At 37.8% G+C, this 23,377-nt stretch overlaps 1 protein-coding gene across 5 annotated transcripts in view; it reads left to right on the top strand.

Annotated features, from left to right (window-relative positions):
* Positions 1 to 23,377, top strand: part of BIN1 (bridging integrator 1) — a 124,490-nt gene that overhangs the window by 66,826 nt on the left and 34,287 nt on the right. For 3 of the 5 annotated variants that reach the window (XM_070951992.1, XM_070951832.1, XM_070952074.1), the window contains exons 3-10: positions 1,167 to 1,221; positions 2,359 to 2,453; positions 4,781 to 4,876; positions 6,713 to 6,820; positions 15,276 to 15,361; positions 15,645 to 15,720; positions 17,951 to 18,033; positions 22,232 to 22,276. In XM_070951992.1, the coding sequence (XP_070808093.1) occupies positions 1,167 to 1,221; positions 2,359 to 2,453; positions 4,781 to 4,876; positions 6,713 to 6,820; positions 15,276 to 15,361; positions 15,645 to 15,720; positions 17,951 to 18,033; positions 22,232 to 22,276 (644 nt within the window). The remainder of the gene's footprint in view (positions 1 to 1,166; positions 1,222 to 2,358; positions 2,454 to 4,780; positions 4,877 to 6,712; positions 6,821 to 15,275; positions 15,362 to 15,644; positions 15,721 to 17,950; positions 18,034 to 22,231; positions 22,277 to 23,377) is intronic. The other 2 variants (XM_070951913.1, XM_070952144.1) reach the window with 1 other exon arrangement.

Below are 23,377 nucleotides of genomic sequence, written 5' to 3'. Positions count from 1 at the left end.
ATTATGATTTTTTTATTTTAAAAACACAAGATTAAGTACGAAGACATAAACACTTTTAGTGTTTAGAGTAAGAGCAAGGAGGAAACATGTATTTGCCTGGTACCTCCTGAAACAGATGTTGTATAAGCTTCCTCTCTTTAAACTCCCCCTTTATGAAGATAAAAGGAAAGGGGAAGTGCAATCTTTTGTACAAGCAGATGCTAGATAGATTTTTCTTTTTCCAGCTGCCCGTGTCCTTCCTTTTGAAAAGTCACAGCTGTTCCCATGGCCATAGAGCATTCCATCAAGCTTTTGTTGATGTTAGGTGGGAAGTATTCGACCATTTCTTTTCTTTTGTACTGTCTTTGAAGATGCACACTGAGGATTATATTATCCCATATGCAGAGGATTTGCAGAATTGGAATTATGCTGGAGATATTGGTTGGGGACTTTGAGTATTTAAATGTTAAAATGGAGGATCGGGCCAGAAATGACTTACATCCCTGTTGCAATTAAGAGGTTCTTCCTTGGCTGTCAACCCTTGATGGAGACCATGTTTCAAGCCAGTGAGAGTGCAATTTTTAAAAGCCTTGCTCTCAAGAAGAAAAATACTTTGCTGACCTGATGTATGGAGATAGGAAACCTGGAGATTCCTGCTTTATTCCAGCTGCAAACAGCTGTAAAAATTAGGTTGCCCAACTCCAACATTGGCCATTAGATTGGAACAAATTCATCATTCAAAATGAAAAGTTTTCTTTAGTAATATTGATGTGACTGTTCTCTATGTACTGTAAATCTGAGGTTGACCGTATATGTAGATAAAAGCAATATGGAATTATATAAACGACTGAAAATCATTTAATTGATTAAATTAAAAGTTTTAAAAAACAAAAACAATAGTTAATTGGAAGCCTAAAGGAAATTAATATGGCTTTCCAGAGATAAATGTTCTACAAAGAAGACATCATATCTAAAAAGACAAATTTCTGCTAATTTGGGGAGTTGTCTCTACAGCTAATCTTAGAAACTAGATGGGTTCATTTTAAGAGAAAAGCAATATTCTAGCCTTTCTTTTTAAAGATTTTAAAGATGAACAACAACACTGGAAATTTGTATCAAAACAAACTATTGTGACCTGTTATTATAATAGCTTACTCACTAATTCTGTTCACTTTTTTTTTCTTTAGTCAGAAGGATCCAAGCTACAGAAGGATCTCCGGACCTACCTGACTTCAGTTAAAGGTAATACTTCGAATAATAGTCCTACTGCTTTTGCATAATCTTCAGTGAAGTAAATTTCAGAAGCCACTATTAAGGCTTATCTTACTTGGTTTTGTTTGTTACTGCTGGATAGTACTATCTGCATTACTTTAAAAAGTTATAATTATGGAACTAAGTAATGGTTGGAGTATAGTGGAGGTCAAGAAAAATTTGGAGCAGGGCAAATGTTGTTTATTTGTAGTATAATCTAGAAACATTTCCTAAGGATGTGCTACAGATAGATTCTACTCATATTTTATAAATGCTTCAAGCTATGTATTGTCTCATAAATTAGGATATTAAGAGGATAATAAAGGGTGGGGGAGATGCTCTCATGGCTCTTGGCATACTATTAGGTCCCATGATGGTAAAAAAAAAAAAGATGTCCACCAGGCTTGAAAGCTTGGAGTTATTCATTTGCTTAATAACAATTAGGTTATACTTTTCAGTTTCCAAGAAGCAGGAGAGAAAAGCAATCATAATGCAAATCTCCTCTTTCTGATGGGATCCTGTCCCCTCCTTTTAATTTTCTTCTTATTACCTTAAAAAAGCTCCACAAAACTTAGCTCAGACTAATTCCTATTTTAATCTTTCAGTATAATGTTGAAGAACAAATAACTCTTTATCTATCTATCTATCTATCTATCTATCTATCTATCTATCTATCTATCTAATCTATCTATCATCTATCATCTATCATCTATCATCTATCATCTATCTATATCTATCTATCTATCATCTATCATTTATCTATCTATCTATCTATCTATCTATCTATCTATCTATCTATCTATCTATCTATCTATCTATCTATCATCTCAGCCAAATATTTGAAACTCTTTCTTAAATTATACTAGGGTCAGAAATGAGAAATTAGCAATTTAAAAAAGGAACTTGATTTCACTCATTTATTAAAGAAATAAATTAAAGAAACAAGGGAATTGATGTGTGTGACCAAGTTTTTTTTGTTCATCTATTTTTTTTTCTTGTTGGAAAACAAATATGATGAATATTATCAAGTCCTTTTATATGTGAGCAAGGCGTTTGCTTGGGTTTTTCTTAGGGGGCGGGATGGATAATTATTTGGGTACTATTATGTCATTCTTTTCTATTTCAAAGCAATGCATGAAGCCTCCAAGAGACTTACAGAGTGTTTGCAAGAAGTATATGAACCCGACTGGCCAGGAAGGGATGACACTAACAAAATAGCAGAGGTGAGGTTTGGATTTCTCATGCATGAGCATGAGCATGCGATCTCAAATTTATGGAGACGGCACATGGTTTTTTTTTTTTTTAAAAAAATAGTTTTTATTGAATATAAATATTAAAAAAGACATACGTAACATATACACAACAAACATTTATACAACATATACACAAAAAGAATATAATTTCTTCTTAAGCATTTTTTCAGAGTGATGTTCTACAATTCTACTTATAATATATATATTATAAGTATAATATATATTACCGATTGATACATATATATGTAATAAAAATATTATTAGATTACAGAAAGGTGGAGACGGCACATGTTGAATGGATTTGGGTGATATGTAATATTGCTGAACCACAGTGCAGTGTTACACAAATAGATGTGCTTATATCTTAGATTTGCGTATTCTGCCACAAGGAAAAGAAGAGAAGCCATCACTTCCTCTTGATGACTTATCAATTGGTTTACTAAGTGTTAATTTATTGAAAGATGCCATGGTCATAGGCCATGATTTAATCCTGCTTTGTTTTAATGAACCGTGGTTTGAATTAATTACGGCTTGTCTTTGTTGTGTCGAGTAAACTTTGGGGTTAGAAGATGGTGTTTCCAATCTCCTCCTTGTCCCTGTTGTAGCAAAGGAGGAATGAGGGAGTATTCAACCAAAAATCCTGAGCTGGCTGTCTCACTATGCTTATCTATTGTTTTACATCATGCACAAATTGTGCCAGTGTGTTCTATGATACAACGATATCCTTTTCCCGATACCAAAAATTCCATACAAGAACAAGAAACCAATAACATATCTCTTACATTCACAGGCGGACAGTATGAAACCAGATGGGGGGAACCATACTGATCCCAAGTGTCTGCAAATAATGTTTTCCAATTTAACGTGGACACTAGGCACTTGCTGATATTGTAGCTGCTTAGAAAAAAGCAAAAGTGAATTTTTATCTCATAAAATGCTGTTCTGACTCAGCCTTCATAAGCAATGAGAAACTGCTTACTCATGAGTAACACAAACCCTTTTTTAAATTTAAGTCAGGGCAGGAAGAGTCTTTGTTCACATTGGATAAACAAAACCAAAATGAAAGTCTTTTCCCCTTCTAAAAACAGGGCAAGAACAATCTCTGTTCACATCGGCTGAGGCAAATGCATTCCCTATTATTTTCCAGAAGGGAGATTCCTTTGGGAACTCAAATACAGAGTGTTAGTCTTGACAAAGAGACTGGTTCTGGCAAAGGAATCTGATGTGATTGATGTACACTGGAAAACAAACGGTTGTCTGCGACAACCAGCCACTCCCAAACCCCTACTATTTATTTCCCAGCCAGGGTGGGGCTGGCTAGCATCTATGTCTTCTTTTTCCTTAGAGCCGGCTTATTGCTTTCTATTGCTCTCCTTTCCTTTCCACCCTACACATGCACGCATCTGGGATGGGCCCCATCTGTTCCCCTCACTCAGCTTAGGCCCCAAAGACAGCTGCCTCTCCACCTGGGGGAGGATGGAAGGCCCCGGCTCTGCATCTGCCTCTAATCCTGCTTTCTCATCAGAGCCTTCCAAAGGCTCCGAAGCCAGCCCAGGTTCCCCACTCAACCTCCTCCTCCTATGACTGTGCTGCTAGCTCTGCTGGCAGCTGATGGGCCACAACAAATCCAAACTACTGTAGAGATAGGAAAAAAAGGCACAGGAATATTTGTCATATAGCAAATATTCCAAGTAAATCTTTTGTTCATGGCGGGTTGAAATTCAACAGTTAGAGCTTTCCTTGTTGTATAAAACAAGGGTCTCCAACCCCCAGTACTGGTCCGTGGCCTGCTAGGAACTGAGCCACAGAGCTGGTAATGAGCGACAGGCAAGTGAATGAAATGGAAACCATTCCCCCTGCCCTGGTCCATGGAAAAATTGTCTTCCACGATTCCAGTCCCTGGTTCCAAAAAAATTGGGGGCCGCTGGTGTAGAAGATGCACAAAACTAGTATCTTTGTCCAACTCTTTTAAATAATTGTAGCTATTATAATTGTCTAGAAAACAAAAACACGACAGTTTTAGGAATAGATTCTAATGGTGTTACACATATGCATATTAAAAATTGCTGAGCACATTGTAAGCCGCCCTGAGTCTTCGGAGAAGGGCGGCATATAAATCAAATTAAAAAAAAAAAAAAGGAAGCTTTAAATAATAATTTGCCTTATGAATTCACTTAACCAGTACTAGGGATGAAATGTATCTCACTGTTATTGTACTTTTGATCACATAGTTGAACTTGACCTGCATAATGCACAGATAACCCAACTCTTCCCATATTACTCCTATTCTGTTCCAGAACAATGAGCTGCTTTGGACAGACTTCCATCAGAAACTGGTAGATCAGGCACTGCTGACTATGGACACCTATCTTGGCCAGTTCCCAGACATAAAGGTATGGGTCTCATAAAATTGTGGTCTACCTTACATTCCTTTTGGAAGGTGAATGCCACATTAGATACCCCCTTCTTACATGCTCATCTTCGTGAGCATGGGAGAGGATTTTTAAGTAAAATATTGTTGCATTTGTGTATGCCTTCTTATTCCTTTTTAAAAGGCCTTTTATAACTAATATTCATTCCAAAATGTGCAATCCAGAATTAAGTATTTATAATAGTATTTGAGTTGGTGGCTGCGGCACTGAGCAGACTCTGGCCAGCTAACTGTTGGAGGCCTCCGTCCATTCATAGTACTCACTGATTTAGTTCTGGCACCCTTGTCCATTGATAGGGTGTCAGCTGATTGTTGGAAATATGCTCTGGCTGATGAAGGGAGGCTGCATAGTCCACTGGGAGGATTTCCATTGACCAGCGGTGGTCTCTAGACCCGCACTTCCAAAACCAGTAATATAAGGAATTCTATACTCTCTGCAAGGTAGAAGATATTTGTTTTGGGAAAAATGTATATATGAATTGGTGCATTAGGCTCACAGGCACCCATCCTGTTCTTCAGCCTCTTTGTAATAAACATACCTGATATATAGAATTTCACAAAGTTCTTCATATTCTCTAAATGTGACTTATAGATTGACTTATAATGATAATATAATTTATATTCCGCATTTGACTACCACCCAAAAATTTATAAAGTGAGCAAAAATACATTCATGATAAATACATTCAAATGATAAAATAGAAAGCTGACAGTAGTTAAACTCTCAATAGAGCTGAAGTAGAAATATGTAAAAAAAATACCACCAGGATTATTGAAGTCCTATATTTATCTCTATGTGATTGCTAAGAGTCATCAGTGACATAATCAATTAATCATTCAATAGTCATCTGAATGGTGAAACTTATATGTTGTAGTATCAATACAATACCAATATTGTATCAATAACAATGTTTTTGTTCTAGGTGAGATAGAGTAATTGAAGTAGCGTGATTTATTTGATTTGAAATATAAAACTTAATAAAACCATACAATGTATGCCACATCAGAAACCATTGTTCAATATGATGAAAAAACCCTTCTTTGTTCTGAATGGATCATAAGTTCTGTTGCGCTGCATACTCTTAACATGCACAAATATTTTATTTTCTATATTTCCTTGTTTTCATTTTTTTAGTCATTATTTCTGAAAACTGAAGCTGTGGAAAACTGGATCTAGTTTTTTATTGTCTCGTGACCTTAAGCTAATGAAAAATTAACATGGCATCTATATTAGTCTTTCTTTCCTGTTTCGTTTCTCAAAGCTCCCAAAGCAAAAATGCATCAGCAACAACAAGGTGTTCTTTAAGTGCTATTTTACTACTGTCACTCTAGGAAGAATACACAATATTCAGAGTGTGCAAAAAGGTCATTCTGTAGCAAAAGAACTGAAGATGCATACATAGAATATGTTATGTGTGCATTATAATAATTTAAGTGATTCCATTTCTTTCAGTTTTTTTTAAAGAAATGACATAGAATGACATAGAAAGGAATTTTGAAAAGCACACAGACATCTATGTTTCAAGCTGAAATACTTTAGAAGAGAGACATACTTGAGTAAAAATATTGAGGGAGTAGGATTAGTGTTTTGCTAAGGGGGAAATGGGAAAGATGTAAGGTGAAGTTGTACAGTATAAAGTCACCATATCTCACTTCAGCCTCTCTCAGAAGATAGATTTAGGGAAGTTGATTACAAGACAGTTTGCTTGTTGATTGCATAATTGGCAGAATGCATACACATTGGTCTGTGAAAATTGTTACTTCATGGCTCTGGTGTTCTTCTCACATCTCCTTTCAGTCTCGCATTGCTAAACGGGGAAGGAAACTTGTAGACTATGACAGTGCCAGGCATCATTATGAATCTCTTCAAACTGCAAAGAAGAAAGATGAGGCTAAAATTGCCAAGGTAAAAAAGCCCTTGTAAGAGGTGGAATGTCTGTTTGTTCTAAATCAAGTTATTTAGGTATTTGTACCACTGTATGTTTGTATGTATTTACATAACAACCCACTTTTTGTTGTTAGAAGTAAAAAAAATCCACCAAAGTATCCAAACTTCAGAATTTCTGACAAACTTGATTTTATCTTATGAATAAAAACAATGTAAAAACTATTACATACAGCTGAAATGGAAAATCAGTAGAGTGTGTCAATGCTAAAAGGAAAATAAAAACTAAATGAAGAAACAAGAAGTCTTATAACTAGGGGATGAAAAACTCAATGTGTAGAAAGTGTTCTTTCTATTGGTATTCCTTTACTCCTGCATTAATGAAACATTTAGGGATTTTTGGCTAATCTAGACTTTTCTAATTTGACTGCTTATGTCATGGGGCAAAATGATTTTGCTAGGACAAATTGTCCAGGCTTTTTCTGGTGAGAGGCATCTGCCTTTTTGAATGGAGGTAAATGCACTGTGTTTCTATCTATGGCCATTGCAGAGACTGCTGATGACACAAGTTAAGGATATCACCAGGAGTGATTTTGTGAAATTCAGATTAAACATTTTCTCAATCAAGCTTCTCTCTGTGACTATTGTTCCTTGTGCTCTGAAAAATCCAATCATATCACTAATGATATGAGGGGGGATATTCTTCAATTCTGCATAGTCCTCAGTTCATTTTAAATGACCTGCTCTAAGATCTTATGGATGTTTTAAATAAGTGCCATTGTGTTTAATGCAAATTATTCCCACCTTAGACTTAGACAGTTGTCACCTTCCGATGTTTAAATCAAATGCTACAAAATATAAATAATCTGCATGGCTGTTATAATGAAGTTGTCTTTTAATCTTGGCTCCTTTTGAAGTTGCTAATGACCTATGGAGAGAGACTAAGGTTGGACTGTATTGCTTTCTAAATGACTAACAATTTCTTCTCTGTTGCTCTCTGCAGCTGGAGTGTGTATAAGCTGTGCTCGCTCTGGAGTTCATTGATCATTATGTGGAGCATTAATTACTGCTATATTTGGCATGTCATATAGGATACATCCTTGACTTATCACTTAATACTGACTTCTTCTGTTTTTTTATTTTTGTTGTTGTTGTTGGGATGGTTGCTTCATCCTGACCTTTATTATTTGATTTTTATTTATTTTTATTTTGAAAAAGTAATTCTCAAAAGGTGTCTGTTTTCTTCTTGTCTTTGTCCTGGATATGCTCTTGCCCAGCCTGTCTCGTTGCTTGAGAAAGCCGCGCCTCAGTGGTGCCAAGGGAAGCTACAAGCGCATCTCGTAGCTCAGACTAACCTGCTGCGGAATCAGGTGATAGTCCAGCCTGCCTTGCTGTCTAACCCTGCATGTGCTATTTCTGGCTGAAGCTCTCTTCTGTGCTTATTCCTCAGGCAGCGTTCACTCTAACCTCTCCTGGAAGGTTTCTTTTCTCTGGGAGGAATATTGACTTAAAATTCAGACTTCTTGAGGCCAAAAAACATGTTTGAAAAGGCAATGTAGTTTCTCTGATTTTGTATTCCCCTGGATCAGGAGTGTCAAACTGGCTGCCTGCGGGCCAGATGGGTCACGCACAGGCCACGCCCACTCCCAGCTCTGCAAATGGGAAAAACATCGTGAAACATCACATGATGGCAACATGATGCTGCAAGTTTGACCCCCGTGCCCTAGATTAATACATGGTACCATGTCCTCATCAGCAATTAAATGTAGGGGTGTCCAGTGAGATGATAGGATAGAAGGTGGGGAAGTGGCTCCAGTAGTCACTGTTTTATTTGTGTGTCTTTATTGTGTGGCAACTGGTATTGCTTAATTGGAAGTAGTGTTCACCTAGGAGTTTCTAATTGCTCAATCATAATCCAACGTTTCTGGATTCCGAGCTCTATGGATGACAAGGAGGAGATGCAAGTATATATCTACATATTATACAATAGCCTTTTCTTGTTATTATAGATCCGGGGTGTCAAACTCAAGGCTAGCGGGCCAATTCCGGCCCATGGAGTGTTTAGATCTGATCTGTAGGATGGCCCGGAAGCAACAAAGGACCGGCCCGCGGTGCCTTTGCCAGCAAAAACGGAGCTCGGAGGGCGGGAGCGTGTGTGGGGCTCCAGAGCTCCATTTTCACTGGCAGAGGACTGCAGGAGGTCGTTGCAGCCGAAAATGGGGCCCTCTCCATTTTCGCTGGCAGAGGGCTAGCAAAACAAACTAAAAACAAAACAAAAGGAGAAATGTTTCTTCCCCTTTTGCATTTGAAAATGCAAGGAAAGGAGAGAAAAAGAGAAAGAGGAAAGACAAAGAAAAAAAAGGAAAGATGGAAAGAGAGCAAAGAAGGAAAAAATAAGAAAAGAGGAGAAGGAAGAAGAAATGAGAATGAAGAGAAAAGAAAAAAGAAAAGGAAAGAAGGAAGGAAGGAAGGAAGGAAGGAAGGAAGGAAGGAAGGAAGGAAGGAAGGAAATTATAATGAGAATGAGTGAAGGTCTCAGGGAAGTCCTGCCTTAGCACTGGGCCACCATAGGTGCCCCCGACATGAGTGACGTCAAGCTGGCCATGCCCACATGGTCACGCCTACCCCCAGCCCTCCGAGGTCAAACACAACCCTGATGTGGCCCTCAATGAAATCGAGTTTGACACCCCTGTTATAGATTCTTTTTCTGATACTCAGTCCTTATAAAAGGTTTTGTAGCCAGGCTTATTATTTCCATCAACTCAGCAATGCTTAAAGTCCTTCACTCTCACCCAAATTTCAGACTTGTAGACCATAGTTCTTGGTCAACAGTTACTCTTCTCTTTCATTAACACTCAGCCATTAAATCCCAGGATCTGTTTCTGGGAAATGGATACTGTTGTTCTATTCTCACGTTTCTTTCCCTTCATCACTCTCTGTGTAATAAGCAAGGAGAAGAGGATCTGCAGCTGCAGCTGCCAAAAAAGCCAACACAGTCCTAGGCTGTATTAACAGAGGGATAGCATCAAGATCACGTGAAGTGTTAATACCACTTTATAATGCCTTGGTAAGACCGCACTTGGAATACGGCATTAGTCGCCCTGATGTAAAAAAGATTTTGAGACTCTAGAAAGAGTACAGAGAAGAGCCAGAAAGATGATTAGGGGACTGGAAGCTAAAATGTATAAAGAATGGTTGCTGGAAGGACTAGGGGTGACATGATAGCAGTGTTCCAATATCTTAGGGGTTGCCACAAAGAGGGAGTCAATCTATTCTACAAAGCACCTGAAGGCAGAACAAGAAGCAATGGATGGAAACTAATCAAGGAGAGAAGCAATCTAGAACTAAGGAGAAATTTCTCGACAGTTAGAATAATTAATCAGTGGAACAACTTGCCTCCAAAAGTTGTGAATGCTCCAACACTGGAAATTTTAAAGAAGAGATTGGACAACAATTTGTCTGAAATGGTATAGGGTAGAGGTGTCAAACTGGTGGCCCGTGGGCCAGATGCGTCACGTGCAGGCCACGCCCACGCAGCTCCGCAAGTGGGAAAAATGTTGCAAAAGTCACGTGACGGCAACGTAAGGCAGCAAGTTTGACACCTCTGGTATAGGGTTACCTGTCTGAAATGGTATAGGAGGTTGGACTAGAAGACCTCCCAAGGTACCTTCCAACTCTGTTATTCTGTTGTTTTAAAGTTCCCTGTATCAGTTTCCTTTTGGTTTTCAGCTTCTGTTTGTACATATTATTTTATAGCTTAACTTTTTATAAAATCCAGATGTTTTCTAAATGAATGTATAACAAGCTTTAAGTCTGTAATTTTTAAGTCTTGTTCTGCTTTATGATTAGAAATGTCTCTGGACAATGTAGCCTTTCCTCTAAAATCATTTGAAGAATAAAGTGCCAGTAAATAAAATCCTGCCAAGAACTTTGAACATCCAAAAGCCTTATGGGAAACAAAGTGGTAATAAGTGAATAAGAGTTATCAGATGTCTGTTTTCCATGAGAAACAGAAATAAAGACCAGGGTAGTATATTGTGTTTTAACAAAGGACACACTTTGCAAGTGTGTCCATTAAATGAAACAAAGATCTAAAAAAAAAGAGAGACAGCAAATACTGGAGGACGATAGCTTATTGTTTTTAACTAAAGAAACCAATTTTCTTTTTTGTGACTTCTCTGAGCTGATCAGTGAATTAGTTTAATTAACTGCTGGATACTTTAAACCCAGCTCCTCAAATTCCAGATGGTTTGGATTACTATCAGTCCTGACCGACCATTGGTTATATTAATTTCGACTGATGAGAATTTTGGGTGGTCTGTATCTGGATTGAAACAGGTCTTTAGTCCAGATGTGTGTTCCAGCATTTCTTTGGGGAAAGAGTAGGCCAAAACCCAAACATCATCAGTGGTAGCTAAGGGGAGGTAGGAAAAATATGTCACTGGGAATATTGGGGAACAGTGGATGAATTGGTTAGATTTGCAGCAACCAAGAAAATTGTTGTTATTGGTGGTGATTAAAGGAAGGTAGAAAAAAGAACATGGTAGAAGGATTAGATGGACCACTTGAATGTGCTGTGCTTGAAACCAATAAACTTCAAATATAGCATAGCCAAGTGGCTTCCTATCTTCCAATCTCCACAGCATTTTCCCTCTACTCCCCCTTAACCACTCCTAAAGTCCACCTGGAATGGTTCATCAGAACTTCCAAATTTCAGGTTCAAAACATTGAAAACACACATGTGGTTTGTGTACATTCTAGAATGAGTCTCCTTTGGTAAGTGAGCTAACTTTTAATTCCTTGTTTCTTGCCATAATCTCTATCAAAGATAGGCAATAAATAACATGGAGGTAGATTTACATTTTTCTATCAGAAAGATGAGGGGAGGTGTCTCAAGAGGGTAGAAATAAATGATCACTCTAGCTGTGTTCTCTTTTGGAATATATTCCGGAAGGTTGATGAGTTAAATTGCTTCAGACAGCAAATTCCTGCCTTCCTACAACCCCATTGAAATGCTAACTAAAAGCATACAGATGCTTTCTTTGTAAAATTGGCCCAGATTCAACTATGTATAAAGAAACTCTTTTTCTTTATGTTCATGACTCAGATGGGCAGCTGTTTCATCTTGCTGAGTTTTAGAATTCTTCAGTGGGAGGAAAATAAGTCACATTGAAATCTAATATTTCCAAAAAAAAAATCAAATTAAAAAATATAAATCTGCAGAGGTTGGCACCTGAAATTTGAACGAATCCAGATGACATAGACAAGTAGTTTATATGTTAGCAAATGGTGCAGAGGTGACATAATGCTAAAACACTGACTAATAGGATTAATATCTTAAAAGATTAAAAAATTGCTTGGATATAAAAAGTCTGGAAAAAGCAGATCATTAAGATTGCTTGTTCTATAGAAACTTCACCCGCAAAGTATTGATTAATTTTGGAATTATATTTGATAAATTAAAAAAAGGCAAATTGAAAGAACTATTGTGATCCAATCAGTGGTGAAATCCAATTTTTTTTACTACCGGTTCTGTGGGCATGGTTTGGTCGGCATGGCTTGGTGGGCGTGGCAGAGGAAGGATACTGCAAAATCTCCATTCCTACCCCACTCCAGGGAAGGATACTGCAAAATCTCCATTCCCACCTCACTCCAGGGGAAGGATACTGCAAAATCCTCATTCCCTCCCCACTCTTGGGGGAAGGATTTTGCAAAATCTCCATTCCCACCCCACTGTGGGGCCAGCCAGAGGTGGTATTTGCCTGTTCTCTGAACTACTCAAAATTTCCACTACTGGTTCTCCAGAACCTGTCAGAACCTGCTGGATTTCATCCCTGGATCCAATGAATATGCTTGTTCCTGGAATTAGAATGCTTGCTTGCTTGCATATTTATTTATTGTAAGATTTATATATCACTTCAGTCCAAACAGTTTTAAGCAATACATATCAGAGCAACAATAACACTTTATAAGTACAAATATCCATAAAGATGACACAATGGCGCAGTGGTTAGAATGCAGTACTGCAGGCTAATTCTGCTGACTGCCAGCTGCCTGCAATTTAGCAGTTCAAATCTCACCAGGCCCAAGGTTGACTCAACCTTCAATCCTTTCGAGGTCAATAAAATAAGGACCCAGATTGTTGGGGTCAATATGCTGACTTTGTAAACTGCTTAGAGAGGGCTGTAAAGCACTGTGAAGCGGTATATAAGTCTAAATGCTATTGCTGCTATCATATAGAAGCAATGATATAAAAGCATAACCAATTTTTCAGAAATATCTTGAAGGGTTTCCTGTTAATTGGTCAAACTCCATTTCTGCCATTTCCTATAAAATTTCTCAGCTGTTGTAAAAACAGAATTGTAGAGAGTTGCCACGAGATTTATGTAGCAAGTTAGAATTTGTGCATGATATTCTTGGTGAGATTGATTTTTCATTCCTTTTTTGCCTGTTCAGTTTTGTATTATATTGCTTTGTATAGCAAAGCATATCTCAATATTTTTATATTTTATATTATTTTCACTAATTTGCCTTAAGATAAAGAGACAAATAATTGTCGTAATAACTACTTTATTGAGTGCTGCCAAGGAGACTCCCATGGGGAACCATAGTATTGCAATTGGGTTTTAGAGCCTCTTATTGTTTCATTATAGAGTGAACGTTGCCTTGGGTTTTTCTGTCTCACAATATTGGAATATTTCAATGTAGATATCAACCTTTTAGTTCCTAGAGCATGAATAATTCTGTCTGCTGAAAATGGAAAAGTAGACTAGCTCAGTATTAAGATTCCAAGTAATAATGTTCTATACAGTTTGTATACTGCAAACCCCTAACATTGCTATTTCTGTTCGTTGCTTATTTCAGGCATTCATCAATATCAAATCATGTGACACCCTGCCCCCATTCTTAGAAAACCCCCAATCAGGCACCAAGCTAATTTTATAGAATATATTTTAGCATATATCTTCACTAAGAAAATATATTTCTCCTTTAACCAAAGAATCTGACTTGTGTTGCTCATATTAGCACTTTATAAGAATGATTGAAGTCTTCTTAGAGTTTTTTTTTTTCAAGGACAGAGGCCTATATATACTTTTAGCATTCCTGCCATTGACTGGCATATAAGCAATTTCCTTTTTCTTCTTGCTACTGAATTGGTAAGAATCCAGCTTCACTATTTATCTATATTATGCTAGACCATGTATGATATAAAATGAAACTTGTATTTACTGGTTAAATATTCTATTTCACCAATCTATAGATACATATCTCTCCACTGCTTGCACTTTGTTGGGCTCTTTAAAACTTCGTGCTAGTGCTAATCATCTGGGGAGTATCAAACATTTGTATTAGTTTTACTCTGAACTGAATGCTGCATAATTGCATTTCCATAGTATTCCAGAAGTCTGTGTATATGTAATAATCCTTAGTGGTATGCAGACCACGATTTCCAACATTCTTGACAATGTGTTCTGAGAATGAACTAGACTAGAGTAAGAGGTAGCTTCTGTCAAACCCCCCGTACGTTGTTTCACCCAAAAGGAAAAGATAACGCGAATGCCAGTTCCTGTGTGCATGAAGTCTTTAATCCAATCAGGCCACAACGGTAGCGGTAGGTGACATCAGTGCGCTGTGCACAAAGACGGCGTTGGGAGCGGCTGCCTCCCAACGCCTTTTAAACATTCGTGCCGTCAAAGTACACGCCCTTCCGGGTCGGGCGGCCACAGCGCATGCGCCATGGCACCGCAGGAGCGGAGTGCGTTAGAGTATCAGCCCTATCCCGGCCGCAGGGGTGACCGACCGCCTGAGTGCCTGAAGCCAACACCCCCCTTCACCACCGTGATTGTGCATCGCCGCCCAAGCCCCCCCCAGTCGTGCCGCTGATTAGCTAGCGAGCCCGGCTGCGAGTCCAGGAGATGAGGTCAGGATCGCTGCTACCCGACGAGGTGTCGAGGGCTCTCGACAGCTACCTTTTGTAGATACAGCTTTTGTAACTCTCCATATTAGCCACATAAACCATTTCCATTCCTGCAGCCCATACTGGATTTCTCACCTTTGATGGGGACAGACAGATGGCAAGTAGAGGGCAATGTAGGACATCTTTATCAGTTGGAGGTGCAAGTGGACTTTAACTGGTATTCTAATGAGGCCAAGATTAGTTTATCTTTGTACAAAGTAGACATCAGTTTTTCTTTATAGTGACCAAAGCTTAGTTGTCAGAACCTTCTCCCTCAGTCCTCAATGGGAAAGAGAGAGACTTGTGGGATCTTGATCAGCTTTGTCAAACCTTGAAAGGTAAGAATACTGGGCTCCTGGAAAAGATTGGGATATTGTTACCACCTCCATTTGTCTGCATTAACAACCTGCTTAGTTTGCTAGCCCATATTCTAGTAAATGTTTTCCACTATGCTACATAGTGACCAATATGTAAACTCTCTCCTGAATGGTTGCATATGGGTTTCTTGATACCCCACAGGCTGAAGAAGAATTAGTAAAAGCCCAGAAAGTATTTGAAGAGATGAACATTGATCTTCAGGAAGAACTGCCTTCACTATGGAATAGGTGAGCACCGAAAAAAATGCTCTTTATTTTATCTATATATTTCTGGAAAGAAGCTGAGGGTCAGTGGAGAAATTTACAAGATTTTGATTGGTTTTTGCTCCAATGAAGCTCAACCAAAGTATTCTGTCCATGCTGTTTTTTTTTTTTTTTTTTTTTTTGCTAAATCACATATTCCCTCCTGCGAGAGGAGTTGAGGATATGAAAGCTGATTAGCAAATGGAGTAAAGTTGAAGGACAAACATCTGCCTATATCTCTATTGACTTGTACTGTTTTATTTTCTAGTCGTGTTGGTTTCTATGTCAACACATTCCAGAGTATTGCTGGCTTAGAAGAGAATTTTCATAAGGAAATGGGCAAGGTAAAGTTGCAAGGCATTCTTCTTCCTATTGGTATCACACATAGTTCTCCATCCTATCTTTTTTTATTAGAAGACAATTGTGTTAGCTGATGATGCTCAAGGATGCTGACACAGTTCTTAGAGTCTTTTTAACTATTGAGGTACCTCTTCTGAAAACAGACTGGGGCATATTTTGAAGGCATCAGTAGCAATTTTGTAGAACAGGGGTGCCAAATTCAATCCCGTCGTGAGTGGTATCAGGAGTTTGTTTGCCCTTGGTGGACCAAGGTGGGTGTGGCCTAGTCATCATAGTCAACTGGGTGGCCAGGGCAGCACAGGCCAGTCCCTCGCCATCTCCTGGTCGGCCCCGTGGGACAACTTTGGGCTATTGTGGGCTGGATCCAGCCCGTGGCCCACATGTTTGACACCCCTGTTGTAGAATATAAACAGTTCCAAGTTTGGATAGTGCCTAAAACTGCCTTGATATATTATGTATGGTTCCTTAAGTTCTATTCGTGAAAAATATGAGAAGAAAAAAAAAGATCATTATATGAGGCCCTACTTCCTCATTTTTCTATAGATCTATTTTTCTGTAGGTTCAGATGACTTCTGTCCATCAATTTATATTAAAATTTGAAAGGCTGGAGCCATTGCTCTTATATGTGTGAAAGATTATCAATGATTAAACTCCATGGCTAATGGTATATATACTGCTAATATATACAGTATTTAACTAATGAATGCTCAGTTGCTTTTCAAAAATTGCTTGCCAGTGAAACATGTCCTGAATTTCTCCAGCAACTGTGCCATATTTTACTTTAATATCATGGATAAAGAATTTACACCTTCAGAGTAGCATAAATGATCTTTCTCTTCCCTTGTACAAATAACTTGACAAGGAATCAGGAAGACCACAGTTTAAAAGAGGAAATGTAAAAGAAGGAAATTATATCCATCCGTTTGCATAAACCTGCAACTTAATCCTCTTTGCTTAGAATTTAAAATCCTGTACCAGGCAATAGAAAAAGCAGGTTGGAACATGTCAATATTGAAAGGAGAATATATAAGGGCTGTCAAATGACTTGATACAAATTGACAAAAAAGTATGTTAAGAGGAAAGTGATAAAGTTGTTGAAAGATTCTGCCAATCTTCCAACAAGGAGTTCAGATTTGTATATATAAACTTTCAAGGTAGATATTGCCTGGTTCCATGCTTTTGTGTCCAAAAAGGGTCCTAAAAACTAGACACTCTGAGGAGGGAAATTGTGTAGCTTCTATTTTGCTCGTATTTCTAAGCTATTATATATCTCTATAAATATTATGTACTGTGAGCCACAAAGAAGATTTAATAGTATGGGTGGCAATGTACGGTAAGCTTAGTGAAATTAGTGAAATTGCCAATTTACAGGGGTATTTGATCCACTGATACGATTGGATGAATGTCGTAGTCAGACATTCTGAACTGAAGGCTCAGTTCAACTGAAGGCTGAAGTGAAGTTTCACATTGTTTACATTGATCAGACAGTGTCGGTATACTTTCCCATAGCTTATGGGAGCAATCTGAATATAAAAGTGCTAGAACCAGGCCACACTAACATTACACTTATCAAATATGTTCTACTAACAGCGCAACAGTTTATGAGCTAAAACCCTGACCAGTCTGTTTCTCTGGGATAATCCTGTTTCTTCCATTTTTTTCTCCGGGGAAAAGTAATGCTAAAAAATAATCTGCATTTCTTTAGAGTCAGATTTGCCCATGGACCTGCTGCAGTGGCTGGTGTGGGCTGCAAGCCTAGATAAACTCCTTCCCGCAGACCATTTCCACTAGTTTGGCCTGATTTCTTATTTAGTGACAGACTAAGTTGCATAGCAACCTAGGCGGACAATGGGATGGGAAGAGAGAGAAGGAAGATGGCATTAAGTCCCAATGAGAAACAAAAGAGTCTGTATTGATGGAAGAGCCTGGAGCAGTACAAATATGTGAGCCAGAAGAAAAAATGAAGAAACATGAACTGAATGTATTATTATGGTGTGTGCATATGTCACAGATTTTGCTCATATGGCATCTGTTTCAAAAGATATCCTTAGCGCTGTCAGTGAGGTAATATAAATAAGTAGCAGTATCCTTCCCTTAGCAAAATAACCCTCTTTTGGGATCCTGAGTATACCGACATATTTCTAATAGGCTCTTTGTTACACTGACCAGTAATTACTTTTCTTATTTTGAACTTTTGTTTATTTATTGTCTCAGTTAAACCAAAACCTGAATGATGTCCTTGTGACTCTAGAGAAAGAACATGCAACAAGCACCTATCCTGTTAAAGCTCAGCCAAGGTTAGTATGCATAAACCAATGCATAGTTTTATATATAATGTATAGTATAGAATGTAAAAAAATCTTCTTTCCTTGTTAAAAGCTGAGCAGCAGCACCACATCTGTCTATCTTATTTTCTAGCTAGTGTCTTCTGACCATTATATTTTTTCCTTCTCCTTCCATTCTGGTATCCCAGCAAATATTTCCTCAGTGCTTTTCATGGTTAAATGTGCCATTTCCCTTTCAGCACCAGAACAAACCTAGACCAAAAAGTACATTAAAATGACTGAGGGTATATGTGTTTGTGTGTATATAATACTTTTACATAAACACATCTTTTAAAAATATACCTATTGGAATGGCAGGAAAAAGGAAGAAGTGTTGGAAAAGAGTAGGAACCCCTGTATTTTCTGTTTATTTATGAGTGAACCTTTCAGGCTTCAGCTATGATATATTTATCTGTAGATGGGTCTTCAGAAATTTAGCAGCTGATGTTTTTATGGAGATACAATGATGGGAAAAATACATTTCAGTTGGGCTAAAGTATAATTGGCTAGAATTGATTCTGTTATATTGTAGTGTTCTTGGCACAATATTCTGGTTTCCATATCTTTGTGTACATCAGCGTAAGTATGTCTAATAGAACTAATCACATATTCTTTTCCCATTTATCCTTGTCTCCATTTCTCTTCCTTCCTCTGTTGTTTTCCTCTGTCAATTTTTAGATTGTAAGCTCCTCGGGGCAGGGACTTGTTATCTTGTACTGTGTAAAATGCCATGCACATTGATGGTGCTATATAAATAATAATAAATAATAATAAACCATATTCTCAGCTCTGGGGCTAAAGGCTGGCCCTTTGAGCTCCTTGACTCTGTTACTTATGATTTATATTCTTAAGGATCACAGCGCCATATCAGATACCCTTTATCACAATTCCATAAAAAGAGATTAGATTTACCCAACAATAAATGTATCTACAATGTCGACCGTAAGGCTGAATATATTAGTAAATCAAGACAGTGCAATTCTGGCATTCAGTAATACACAGTGGCTACATTTAGATGATCTTGAATGTTGCAGGATTCAATCTGGGTCAGTAACTGGGACCAGAGTGTGTGCTATTCTGTGTGTGGAATATATATGGTCACTGTTGTATGCAGCTTTTTAGATGCTGATTAGGGTGTGTTGATGACTGGCTTTTAAGTCATTGCCCGTGCTGCCCAGCCCTGGCCTTCTAAGTACTTGATAGGCTGGTGGTAAATCAGCACTCCTGTTCACTGATGAGGGGGCCTGTTTCCCAGGCTTCAATCACTTCAATCACTTCCCTGTTTTTGTGCCTGCTTGTTCAACAATCTTAGTAGCTATAAAGTTGAATGTGTGTCCTTGTTCATTGCAGTGTGAGGCTACCAATGAGTTCAGGTCTCCTCATTTAACTGCTCAAATCAATGAGTTCAAGGAGTTCAATTTTGCAGCTACTAAGATTGTTGGATGAGCGGGCACAAAAATAGCCAGGTTTGAAGATTGAAGCCTGGGAAACAGGCTATGTGTCAATCAACAGGAGTGCTGATTTACCACCAGCTTATCAAGTATTTAGAAGGCGAGGGCTGGGCAGCACAAGCAAATGAAAGCCCACAATTTAAAAGCTAGGCACTCCAATCAGCATCTAAAAAGCTACATGCAACAGACACCATATAAATACCACACAGAGAACAGCACACACTGTGCTAGAGAACTTGAAGATGTGCTCCAACATGAGTCTGAAAGCTTGGAAGACAAAACCTCTGGTCCCAGTGACTGACCCAGATTGGATCCTGCAACATTATCCTGGGACACGTATATTTGCCTTCATTTGTGATCATGAGTGTGTTTATCTGAACTGAAAAACAGACCTATACAAACACACAAATAATAATAATACTCTAAAAGATGGATCACAACATTTTTTAGTTTTGCTATAAAAGTGGGGATGTTTTTGAACTGCTTTAGGAAATTCAAGCAAAGTTGGTGAAAGTTCTTTGATTTCCCCACCACTACATACAAACATGTTGCATGGTCATTATTGATGCATTTAGTATTTACTAATGAATTTGCTATTAAATTCATTAGGTTTTTTTGAACAATACTGTGAAATTCTTTGTGAAGGTATTCACTACCGTTATATGTTTAAGCTAATTCCAAGTAGAGGCAGGGATAGGAAAAGAACATAACATCTGCCAATTTTTTTTCATATATTTTACACACACACACACACACACACACACACACACACACACAGAGAGAGAGAGAGAGAGAGAGAGAGAGAGAGACAGAATATTTTCCTCAACCTTCAGCTCACACAGTTAAGAGGAAAGTAATCCTCACTTTTTGGTTTCTGACTTTTATCCAAAGATGTGAATGATGAAGCAGTTTAGGAACTCAGACTCCCAGCTGCTCTGAATCTGGGGTTTGCTGTGTTTGCATTAATGAGATGCAATGTGCCAAGCCATCATTAGGAAAAGGATTATTGCGTACTTCTTTTGGAAAGCAATCTGAAGTTATCTTGCTTCCTTATTTTTGCAAAACTACTCCTACACACAGTAGAACAAAGGGAAGATGAATCTGGAAAATGAATTGATATCAAAAAATCTAGCCATTCCTATGTTCTTGGCGATGAGTGGAACTCTAGGTTTTTCAAAAAGAATGAAAGAGTATTGCAAACCCTTTATAAACCATGTTCACTCAATAAAATAGATCTGTAATAAAATCAGATTTATTATATATTTGTTCAATCTCTGAACAAACGAAGAATGAAGATAGAGCGAGAGAGGCTGAACAAATATATAATAAATCCCCAAATATATTATGTAGCAATAAGCAGAGAAAGAAGAACTTAGATGTGGTCTGTTTAGGATGAAGATTTGTACTTTAAACACTAAACTTGGAGAAAACCACATTATAGTTAGTGGGGTTGCTTTTTGAGTAAATATGCATTTGTTTTCTTAATGCATAGAGACTATGACAAGAATAATTTGATTTCTTTAAATGAAGTTTAGTTTATTCCTTCTACTTGGATTGATGTAATTTTAATACAGTGATTATTTCACTGCTATAGATTCCTTTCTGGAATCTATATTCCAGAATTTATATTCTGGCGGTATATAAATTGAAAATAAATAAATAAATAAATAAAATAAATAAATAATTCATCTGAAAGGAGTTATATACTATACTTGAAACAATTATTTGTTTTGTTTTTTTCTATGAAGTCTGGCTAAATAGCATTGGTTTAGGCATAACTGAAGCAAAAAATAAGGTTTCAGGGGGAAAAAAGCAAGATTAAAATCAAAGTGGAAACTAGGAACTATTGTTATATTTAGAAGCCAAAAGAATTTCATAACATAACTTATCTGTGTACTTTGGAAATAGAGATGGAAAAAATAACTTGTACATCAGTGAGAGTGTAGAAAGGACCCATCATAACATAAGTATTATGGGATAGCATAAGGATCCCAAAAGATTTGGCATCTGTTTTCACCTGATATCATTCGAAGTACAACAATAGTTCAAACAATTTATGATTTTTCAGGACACATTTATGATATTTTTCAGGACACATTTAAAGACCGTCACCCATTCTGTGCCATAATTTAATGTCAAATTAGTGTCTGGTTGGATAGTCATTAAGAAAATATGTAAACTGACCAAATCCATGTCGCTATGGGGCTTTAGAGACTACATTAGTGCTGCAATTTCCAATTGCATTGGAAAGTGATTTCCATGTTGCTAATGTTTAAAGATCAGTTTTCATAAAAAAAGACACTTTTCAAGGTTCACTGTGTCCATTGATCTTGTGATAAATAAGGAAACATCAGTTGCCAAAGCACAGCCCTCTTCTATAACTATTGCATATTTCTCAGCCCTGTTCCACATCCACATTTCTTTTCCAGTACGGCTTTGAGGTAATCTGAGGATGAGTGGTGACATCTATCCTTCTCTTCCTCTTCCATTCACTGGGCACTGACATAGTACTTAATGGGTATATATTTTTTTAATTGAAAATGTCCAGTGTGGGTACCTTTTACTATACTAAGATGACACACTGGGCCATCTTATAGTTCCTCTATGAACGAATATCTTCTCAGTAATTGCATTAGCTCATGCACGGAATCTTCACCTTTCTTTCTCATTGGTTGAGCCGTGTTGTAATGGAGATCACTTACGTGTGCCGTCCTCAACAGAAAGAAAACTAAACTCTTCTCCAGGCTGAGGAAAAAGATGAGCAGGTACCAGAATGGCAAAAGTGGTCTGATTTGGATGACAAAAGCAAAGGCCAGGCTGCATTCTAACAGCATAGTGCATTGATAGCTTGATAACGTAGAGGGTTTTTCCCGTTTTTTTCCTCTGCATGATTTAAACCCCTTTCTCTTAGAATTGTTTGAGATTGCCTTTGTGTGTCTCTGAATAATCCAAATATTTTATTGTTTGTTTTAATTCAATTCCCCCCCCCCAATACATTTTCAGTGGAAGATCATCTGTGGCATTTATGATGACAGTTTTTATGCTTCCTAATACATTTCTCAAAGATAACTGTAATTACTGTGTGCTCTGTACCTAAGAGATAAGTGCTAATTAGGGAACCAGATAACTTAAAACTGTTTGGTCTAATACAGGGGTGTTAAACTCACGTCTTCATGGTGGTGTCACGTGACGTGTTGGGACTTTTTTCTCCTTCGCTAAACCAGGCGTAGGTGTGGCCAACGCGTGACGCATCTGGCCCATGGACTGGGAGTTTGACAGGCCTGCTCTAGTGGATTATGGTATTGGATCCTCCCACATGAAAAAAGGGCATTGTTTTTCCTTTAAAGAGCCGCAGTGGTGCAGTGGTTAGAATGCAGTATTGCAGGCTAATTCTGCTGACTGCTGGCTGCCAGCAGTTTGGCAGTTCGAGTCTCACCAGCTCAAGGTTGACTCAGCCTTCCATCTTCCGAAGGTCAGTAAAATGAGGATCCAGATTGCTGGGGGCAATATGCTGACTCTGTAAACCACTTAGAATGGGCTGTAAAGCACTGTGAAGTGGTATATAAGTCTAAGTGCTATTGCTATTTAATATTTCAAACTGAAGTGGGCCTATATTTTACACATAATGTGCACAACTAGTAGGACTACCAAGTTAGATTTGAACTAAGGCTTCTTAGCTTAAGGACACTAAGGGTACTACTTCACTAGAAATCTGTGTACAATTTGTTTTTAATTTCTGCTTGATATTTGTAAAGTTTATGTAATCCCTTTGCAAGAGCTTAAGTTAATATGTTGCAGCAATGGATATAACAGTGCTGAATGATGATAGGCATTTGCAGATAGAGCAACTATGAATAAAATTTCAG

The sequence above is a fragment of the Pituophis catenifer genome, unplaced genomic scaffold (genome assembly GCF_029215685.1).
Source record: "Pituophis catenifer annectens isolate HBS135680 unplaced genomic scaffold, rPitCat1.0.hap2 SCAF_1, whole genome shotgun sequence".
Lineage (NCBI taxonomy): Eukaryota > Metazoa > Chordata > Lepidosauria > Squamata > Colubridae > Pituophis > Pituophis catenifer.
Note: the sequence above shows the minus strand (reverse complement) of the source record. Positions and strands in the feature narration are given on the sequence as shown.